This window comes from Seriola lalandi, unplaced genomic scaffold, assembly GCF_002814215.2.
Source record: "Seriola lalandi dorsalis isolate HSWRI2012SDOR001 ecotype SW California unplaced genomic scaffold, Sedor1 jcf7180002054784, whole genome shotgun sequence".
NCBI classification, from domain to species: Eukaryota; Metazoa; Chordata; class Actinopteri; order Carangiformes; family Carangidae; genus Seriola; species Seriola lalandi.
In genome coordinates, this window is record NW_019525337.1 from 769,850 (window position 1) to 780,130 (window position 10,281).

Below are 10,281 nucleotides of genomic sequence, written 5' to 3' on the forward strand. Positions count from 1 at the left end.
GCAATAAGCAAAAGATCTGTTGCATTTTCACTTACATGTCACTACACTCTTTTGGAAATGGTATTTGACATTTAATTTTCAAAGTCTTAAGCTGCTCTACAGTGGACAATATTCAATTGCAATAAGCAAAACAGCGCCCCCAGCCTACTGCATTTTCATTTACATGTCACCACGCTCCTTCAACATGAAAATGAAAATGCAATCTGTCAAACCTCTCATCAAGGCGGGTCTTCAGTTCTGAGGTCAACCGTTCTGTGTAGGGGGTTAGGACATTAGACAAGTTACCGGATCCTGACCTTCACGGTCATTAAGTCAGGGTGAAGTCTGTTCTGCAGCTGCTTCAAGAGGCTGCAGAGGCCTTGGAGCAGCATAACTCACCGCACACAAACATTACCAGTACCACCACCCCCCACCCCCACTTCTAATGCTAACGCTAGCAGTACAAGGAGTCTCCCCAATGTGGCCACAATTCCTGACAGGCAAAGTAAAAGAGATAAGTAGTTCACATTAGCAACTTAGCTAGCAACTGTCAAGCCATGAGTTTCTCTGACATCTTGCGTTTGTTGTGGGTGACACATGTGGGACCAATGCTTGGCTAGATGGCCTCGTTATTTGACCTGTAAAAAGTTCTTCTTGATTAAAACTTGGTTCCTTATATCTTTGGTTATGAGAATGTTTTTGTATATTTAGCTTTTAAACCCGACCATGTGGTCATACCAAAAGTAAAACGTTAGCGTCGATGGAGGTCTACTAACGATACCTGTATCCACGTTACTCCACTACAAATGTCCTGCTTAGTTATTGAGTAGTTTACTCTCTAGGAGACGGTGGGCCCGCCTCACCTTTTGCGCATATTGGGACGATGTTACATATCTTATACAGTTAAAAGAAAAAAATCTGGACAGTGGGGATAAAAGTTAACAATTATTAACATACATTGGCTTTTTTTTTATGAATATGTGACTGCTCAGAATAACATCATAATAAAAAGACTGTAAAGCAACAGTGCTGCATGAATGTTTAATTCCCGTGGCACTTAAATGTTTATTGGTGGTTTGTTAGGTAAATATCACAGTAATGTGCTGTGCATAAAACTCAAACGTGGAATTAAATGATTAGGGTGCATAGTCTTGACAGCATTGACAACATGCTATACAATTTATGAGTGCTGGTAATACAATGACAGGCCTGTCTGTTTGTGCCTAGCTCTCCTCTGTCAATTCTCTAATTTTTCATGTCTGTCAGAGGCTTCTCTCACATTTACTAGCCATGTTTTTACTCCTTGTTATTATCGTCAACTTTCGTCAATTCATGGTGAGTAAACTGATTTTGGTACTTTATTGACTTTAATTAGGGTTGCCAGTCATTCTCTGTTAACACACCAGCCTGTCTTTTCTATGACCAAAGCTTGGGACGTGCTTCTCTCTTTGTTAGTACCAGGAGTGATAGCATAAGTAGAGCCTCACATCGACGCGATTTAAAAATGGCTTTGGTTCTCCAACATTCAAAAGAAGAGAATACGTGACGGTCTGTTGTTGTTGTGGACAGTTACTGTGCTTTTGTGTCTTCGAAGGCAAAGGAGGGTGGTGATCACAGGAGCCAGATTTGGAGCACCTGGGCTGCCCACTCCCAGGGCAGGAGGGCAAAGGTCACATCACTCTTCCCTCTCTGTCTCTCACCTGGACTCATCCCTGCCACCGTCGGCATGTTATCTTTTGTTTTGTCATCCTACAATTCATAAATATTACACATACACACATACATCACTGATATGACTGACTGACACACTACTTGTAGTTGTCGCTTCAGTTTATTCATTTCATTATAATAAATATTCATGAGCTGTGTCCATTCCCTATAGACTACGTTGACCCGGCTTGGTTATGACAAATATCATAAAAATGTAAGACAGAATCAGATTCTGTTTTTCAATGGCAATCTGTTACACATCTTAATGAAGTAACGTTACTGGTGACAATTAGACTACAGCCATACAAAATGATCTGTGTCGAGGAAAAACCAAAGTTGGTCCAGTCCCATTAGATTTGGAGAATCAGGTTACAGTCATATCTCCAGCTCTGTTGCAGAAGTGTTGCAGTAGGCTGGGGGCGCTGTTTTGCTTATTGCATTTGAATATTGTCCACTGTAGAGCAGCTTAATGCTTTGAAAATGAAATGTCAAATGCCATTTTCATTTTCAGCTTGTTATAACATTGCATTTTCATTTTCATTTTCATTGTGACTTGAATATTGCTTGCCTATAAAGAAAATTCTTTATATTGCATTTTAATTTTCAAATTTAAATGAACATTTGAATAATGTCCACTGTTCAGCAGGATGTGACCTTGAAAATGAAATGTCATACAGCTTTTCCATTTTCATTTTAATATGGTCCTAGAATGTCCATACAAGTATGTGAGAATGGAAATAATTGGTTTATTTCATTTTCATTTTTACTCAAATAAAACATACATATGTGGAAAATGAAAATGCTATTGTGGAATTACATTATCATTTGAATATAGTCCCCTATAGGCTTCCATAAAATGCAACTTAGCAAATAAAGAGTATATAAAAAAAAAAAATCAATGCACAACAATTAATCTGACAACAAATCCTCATCATTTATGATTCCATGACCTCAGAGCTGTGTTGTAACATCAAGATCAGGTGAACCATGAGGGAACAGATAGGGCTTGTTTAGATTCTGCAGATTAGAATACCTGAGGCAAACCTGACGTTACATGTCTGGCATGACGTTTGATTGTGTACAGTTCACCAGCCTCCACATACCTCTTGTAAACTCGAGCACCCATTTCTTTCTACTTTTTTTGTATAATATGTTAGTATTTTATGTAAATTCCGTTGTATGACTAAAGCACTTGGTAGATTAATGGTGTTAGGAAATATACATAAGTTTGAAGTGAAGTCAGTTTTTATGTATAGGTATAGCACCAAATCACAACAGAAGTTATCTCAAATAATATATAATGTATATTAATATAATAGTGTTATATTTTGTTGTTTGTTATATATAGTTACATCTATTCCATAAAAAACACAACCCTGCCCCAGACCTGATATCATCTGCCAAATGTGTTGGTGGAGAGCCCAGACAGGCGCCAACCAGCATGGATGGTCTGGTATTTACTTTAACAACACAAGATATTTTCAGTGTAAATCAACATTGGATTAGTTCACCTGTCTGGCTGTGTACAAGGTGCCATTTTATTATTTATACCCACAATACAAAGTCAGTTTACTAGTGTGGTAATGGGTTGGGATTTGTAGCATTTTCCAACATGTCATGGAATAAAGAGGGATTAAATAAAAGCTCACCAGGTATCAAACTTTCAGACACCTTCGGGCCTGCCTTGCCAAGTGTTACAGAGGGCTGGTTCAACAAATAAAGATCTAACAGGATGTAATGGCATCTGTTGGCACTGTTGACTTACAGTGATGTCAACTGACAGTGTGTTTACACAGCCATCAACTCCAAATTGTACATATCAACCACAAGTGCTCATATGACATGTGTAACACTATATACACAACTCAATACAGAATCAAAGCCCTTTAAACTCAGGACTTGGTCAAATGGCGAAAAAGAAGTCTCACTGTATAAGTAATGAGAGAACGTGGGCGGAGTACCTGAACATTCACAGTTTTTCTGACATCCACAACAGCGGAATGTCCCTGACTGACTGACTGACTGACTGACTGACTGACTGACTGACTGACTGACTGACTGACTGACTGATGGTATTTCCATCACTAGTAAGTGGACTGCTGAGCCGCAGTCTACTGAGCCGCACTGGTTTCCCGGCTGCTCCTAAACTGCAGGGAAGAGGAGGAGCACCTCCAATACACTGAGCCTCGCCTCCATTACAGCAAATAAACTACTTTTACTCCATGTATCATTATTACTAAAGGAGGCAGAGGAATAGCTAAACATAAAACACACCAAGCAGAGAGAGCAGGAGAGAGGGAGAGAGAGAGAAGTCATCTGTAACTGCTAAAGAAACTAGCAGATCTGAATACCATGTAAACAACAGAAACACCAGCAACATGAAATGAGACAATACTCTTACTGCAGCACAGCAATAAGAACCCTGTTAAAATAAAGGGCTTCTGTCAACTAAAGAGGGATTTTACTTTGGAAAGATTACAGGAAGTGTTGAGTGACCATAGGTGGTCCAGACATATAATAGGTTTAGACCTAGTCTTGTTTCCCATTAAGATTAATGGATGAAATGTTCAAAATCCCCAGTTTTTCACAGCTTTACATGAATTTTTCAGCCTTGTCTACTCATTTATTCTTTCAGTCATGAATTCCATTCAAACTGTAAAATGTTTGGAAACTTTCCCTGAGTATTGGTTGGTTTTAAATCCTGTTCATAGTTTTTACACAGTGACAGTTTTTTTAATGTTCACAGTTACAGTGGGTGACATCACACAGAGAAGGTGTTAAACTGTTCTGAATATTTTCAGTTTAACTCGTCCTCACAGCCACAAATTTCACTCTTCACATTCCACTTTTTCCCAGAAAGTAGGTAAATTTGTCCTCTTTCATACAATGTACAGAGAGTTACAGAATTTGAACTATGGCCTTCAAAGTGGCAAGAGTACCATCCAACTGTCCCATTCACTCTAATGATGAGGAGAAAATCAGGAGCAAAACAGGAAGGCTTTTTTAAAATCTCTATTTTTATATTTAACCATCCGTAATTCATGTTAATTACAGTCTTGTTTCCAAATCTAAACAAGGATACTAGACATATCAAACACATTAACATCAGTAACAATACTATAGTGTTGCCTGTAATCATGTCAATGTCATGTCTTATTAAGCTCTAAACTGCAAACACTCCTTTGGTCACAACTGTGATTATTGGATCTCAAGAAACATGAAAGTTTCACAGACACCTTTGCTGTTATCACAGACATTTACAGGTTATGACTGTTTGATCCAGATAAAATCAGCTGTAGACATGTGTAAACTGTGAGATACAGCTTTAACAGGCTGCATGGGCTCCCACTGACAGCAGTCTTTGGCAGACAATTACTTTTTGGACCAGCACTGGGGCTAACTGGTTAGCATTTTAACTTCAGTAGAAGAAAAGACCTGATAGAGACAAGAGTTAACATTGGTTGTTTGTTTCCACCTCTGGAGACAGATGGATACAGATGTTGACACCTGTAAACTGGATCAAGTCCTGTATCCACTGTGGAATACTGCTGTCACACAAGAATCTACTATTATACCACAATTATGGTGTTAAAGTTATTTTACTCCTGTTGCATCACTTCCAAACTATGACTACAGCTACTACAGCTAATATTTCACCTACTTACAATCCTTCAACAACTGCTGCTAAACCCTCAGGAGCCCAGCACAATATAAAGGTAAGCTTCTGCAGTGTATTATACAGCAGCTCCAAGTTTAAAATGAATGTAAATAATATTTACATTTACATTTTTAATGAACTTTTTTTTATAGTGTAATCCCGCTTTATAATCTCAGCAATACTGTAAATGATTGAGGATTAAGTAAAGGACAATGATGATGATGATGATGATGATGATGATTCTGTTTGATTGCTCTGTTAAGCTACAATAATATTGGTTACATCATTATCAACATGAGCGTGCCAACATCTGATTCCGTGGTAACGTCGTCATGTAAACCTATAAATGCTCTTAATAACTGAGGAAGCCAAACATGGAACAGGAAGTCATCAGAGGGAAGCCTGTTTTTAATAACACTCTGTTATAACCATTATTTTTCAACGAAGAAAGTTCAGGTTTAGAACATTTCTCCATATGACTGACACCCACCGGTTTTGTGAAGAATAATTTCGAAGCTCAGAGTGAGCTGCTCCACCATTGCCATCTTGGCATTGTCTGACTCCACCTAAGACAAGAAATCCAAAAATGGAGGAAGAGGTGGAGTGTGTGGATCTGAGACTTTGGTGCTTGTGGCAATGAGACGCTTACCCACCTGTCACTCAAAGAGGCCATGCCATCAGTTCTCCATCATTTTAAGCCTTAATAAAATGTAAAGATAAAAGTTATATGAACAGTTATCATGAAGGAGGAAATAAGCTATAGAGACCAAAACTCTTTTTTGACTCCTGAATGTAGGCATACCAGTGGCTAACGTTAGCACGCTAAGAAAACACAACATGTGAATATAAAAACTCTGGAACAGTCAGGAGCTGCTGCCTCCTCACCAGCTCCTTCGTCAAGCAGCGGACCAGTCTGTCCTCTGAATCTAGAGAGCCAAGCTGATATCCCATCATTCACCTCTGAACTAGTGTCTGTGTGTCCACCGGTAGTCCATTCTGCCCTGCCTGGAAAAGTCTGAACTACCCCTTTAAGGTTCAGGGTAAACTGTTGTTTCTGGTTGTGGGTTGGATCTACACGTCACACATTAAATGATTTGTCATAAAGATTGTACAAATTTCCAATGAGGCCAGGTTGGAACCAGTGGAGCAAAGTCAAACAAATAAAATGGCCATGATGTTTAAAGCAGTCAGAATCCTCAGCATCTTAATGAAGTAATTTGAAGGCTCCCTCCATCAGCGCGCCCATGTGCCTCACATCATCAGCTTCAGTCCACCTGAACCAACCCGAGGGAATGTGAGGACATCTTGCACTGACATAAACTCAAATGCAAACACGTAGCTAAGCAGGAAAATGAAGCTTTGCATCTCTCAGCGGGCGCGCACAAACCACCACCATCATCATCATCATCATCATCATCATCATCATCATCATCATCATCATCATCATATTCCTGCGTTTCTTGCTAAATTTGGAGAGAAATATGCGCAGGAGCAGCTTACCGGGCTCCTGTGCTCTATCATGGTGGTTTAAGCCCCCGAGCGGCTCCTCTCCATCATCCTGTCGCTCCATCGGGTTTAATAAGCCGCTCTGGGTTCCTACAGAGACCCCAAACCAGATCTACTGCTCTGCCGCTCTCTGCAACAGCATCTATTCCTCCGTGAGCTCCGTGGCTTCACAGCCGACTGCGCTGTTGCATGGAAACGCTGGACGGAGAACTAGCACTTGTTCATCCTCATGGAGAGTTGATGTAGAGCTGGCGGAGAGCTGGTAGACCGCAGTCAAACTGTCTCCTGTTAGATGTGTCCAAAACAAACTATTTGTCCAGATGAAGCGTGTGTTTCAGTTTATCTCAATGGGAGAACAGAGGAGCTGTCCCAGGTTTAATTCACCACATCATCTGTCAGCCTGACTCTATTCTATGGTAATATACGTCTCCTCCGTGTGTGAAGAGCCTTTCTGTGTAAATGAGATGTTCCACTCACAGACAGCAGAGATAACGCGCACGGAGCCTCAGTGAAAATCGTGCCAAAACGGTCTACAATGATGTTGCGTTAAATTTCCACAGGAAAACGGGGAAATGTGGGCTCCCTGCCCACGACTCAGTTATCAGTGTTCACCTCAGCTTCCAGCTGCTCCAACAACGAGTTGTTTTTGTCACATTTCTTGCAGGTTTTTCAATTTTCAAAAATGTCATAGCAGTTCATTTGTTCGTGTGTGAAACATGCTCTACAAACACACTGTTTCTGTTTGTCTATAAAATGACTTTAACCTCTCATTGGTTTAGATACAGTAGGTTCTGCTTATTTTGGTGAATGGTTTTAATTGATGATAAACTCATCTGTTCTGATCAGTGAGAGTCAGTTTAACCTCAGTTTACTCCCTCATGTAGACGCTAACACACAGATAATTGTTCAGTTTTCCAAAAGAAAAAATGACCAGGAAGTTAGTCAACCACAACTACTACTTTTCTGAAGTCCTCAGAGACTCCTCTGGTGCAAAGGTTATCCATCTACTTCACAGTAAAAGATTTTTTACCCAAATGTCCTATTCTAAACACAGATGGCTGCCAGAAATGACACGTCCTTATGAATGTGAACTGATATTTTAGATATCATTACTAGTTCAGCTAATTTGACAGACATTGGTAGTCTATGTTTTTCCAATATTTAATATTTTCATGCAAAATAACATGTTAATAACAATGTTTTGCTTGTGTCTCACAAAGAGAGCAAGAACATCTCACTTCTGTCTGACTGGATTAGACCTGCTCGGATGTTTTATTGAGTTTCTGGAAACATTCAGAGCAGCAGGAAGTGCATTAAACAGTCAAAGGTCGCCTGTATTTACTTCTCTGAGAGTCAGACACTCAACTCTGTGTCTGAATGTGAGGCTCATAAACTGACAGACTTTATATTAACATCAACACATTTTTCATGCATGTAAAGCTAATGAGTGACCGGGGGAACAAACACTTCCAGTTGCTTTAACCGCGAGGTTTGTAAGCTATTTTATTTCCTACGGAACATGAATGCAGCATCACTCTCAAGCTCGAGCACAAATGCACCAGCTGGTGCCGCCTACTCGCGCTCGGGTCTTCCAGTAGGCGCGAGGTGATCGAAGCGCCCAAACGAGTGCTGAAGTGGTCTCGCGCAGAGACCAACAGTGAGAAAGGGGTGCGAGGAGACCTTATAAAAATTATTTTACTATTATTCGACTTTAAAAACGATTCATATTAACTGCTTCACATTAAAGGTTCTAAAGATCTACAGCCATGTTCTGCTTCAAGTTCTAATGAGAACATGTTCTTCACTGTTTCCTCTCCACTCCGTCTGCCTGCTGTCTGGACCGAGTGACCTCACAGAGACTGTTGCGGACTACAGACCAGACCTGAGCTCCTCAGGACTCCCTCTGCACCGTTGGCGCTCAGCTCGAAAATTTCATTTTTAATCCTATAGATCGAAGATTCACACCATCCCCACACAGACCAATAAATGCGTGTGTGCGTCACGGAGCACAGGGAAACCTCACTCAGAAATGCGCCTCAGGCAGAAGGCGTCAATCAGGCTTCACGTGAGCCTGTCTACACTGAGTCCACCTGCTGTGGAGCACTTCTTCACAAATCATGACTAATCACAAAAATTCTGTGTGTCAGAATAAAACCAAACACAGCTGCACATAACACATGAATGAAAACACAGTAAACGAGTGCAGGTGTGGGATTGACGCAGGTCTACAGGTGAAGAAGAAGAGGTGAATATTTACCTTTTTTCCTCCAGAGTTAAAGACAAGCCGCCTGTGTAGAAGGAGAGATGGAAAAAGCAGGTATTTGCCAGGTAACAATTCCCCCTCACCTGTGTGCAGACAGGGCGGAGGAGGAAGTGCTTCTGGCCTCTTCAGGTAAAGTCTCTCCTCCCACACAGCAGCTCTGGGACAACATGAAGTCGCTGGAGGAGGTGGGGGTGGGGGGTTGTTATGCAACGTGACAATGTAAAGACGTGGGTCTGTGATTGGCCAGGAGCCCAGAGAGAACACACTCTAAAATAACCTGCAGTATACATCCTGTAACATCCGGACCTTTATTTTGGAGGCTGATCTGAAAGCTGCAATTTGTTTCTTACCTTTAATATGACTGAACTGACGCAGTGTGATTAGAGACACAGGGACAGGGAGTCTGCTGAGACATTCCCATACAGACATGTGTGGACTTGCAGTCGACTGCCTGGTAGTTTTCCTGTTCCGAAACATGACCCCACCCCTGAGCTCCCTCGGAGAGGTCTGTAACACTGACAAAGCTGAAGTTCACATGTGGGAGATCACAATTAAACAACAACAACAACCTCTGAGTGTGTTTTCCTACCAAATGTTTCATCCATATTTACATATTCAAAGTGTGTCTGCCTGCTGCCGCTTGAGGACAACACGTGTGTCCTCAACCTGTCCCCTAAAGGAAGCAATGACAGACTGTGGTCTGCTCAGCTCTTGACTGAGCTTCCTTGAGACTGTGACCTGGATCCTTCAGGCATCATCTTTAGAGGAATGACAACACTCATGCTGAATCTGCATTCTTACTGGAGAATACTTATGACAGTGTTGATAATTGTGTTATTTATCAAAGTAGCAGCAGACGTACAGACAAATGTTGAGTGCTGTTGTTATTAGTGGTAGATTAACAGCACAGCATTGCAGTAGTATGGTGGCCGACAAGGGCAAACGCGCTTCTACGGCCCAAAACACTTCCATTTGGAGAAATGAGCTGCAAATAAAGAAATTATGCAACAACAAAAAAACATGAACCCCCAAAACAAAGCAACAGAAAAAACTCTGTAGATCCAAACTGCACAACGGAAGAGCTCCAGTCATCTAGAGGGAGCTCTAAGTGGAACACCCATAGACTGTATATAAGCATGCAAACGCTTGTTACATTATCTGTTGT

General features: G+C 41.0%; 1 protein-coding gene across 3 annotated transcripts in view; it reads right to left on the reverse strand.

Moving 5' to 3' along the window:
* ano1a (anoctamin 1, calcium activated chloride channel a) overlaps positions 1 to 9,216 on the reverse strand; it is a 71,864-nt gene extending 62,648 nt beyond the window's left edge. For 2 of the 3 annotated variants that reach the window (XM_023425558.2, XM_023425557.2), the window contains exon 1: positions 6,848 to 7,036. In XM_023425558.2, coding sequence (XP_023281326.1) covers positions 6,848 to 6,917 — 70 coding nt within the window. In that variant the 5' untranslated portion in view covers positions 6,918 to 7,036. Of the gene's footprint in view, positions 1 to 6,847; positions 7,037 to 9,110 lie in introns of those variants that run through there. The other variant, XM_023425559.2, reaches the window with a different exon arrangement.
* Between the last annotated feature and the right edge of the window lie 1,065 nt (positions 9,217 to 10,281).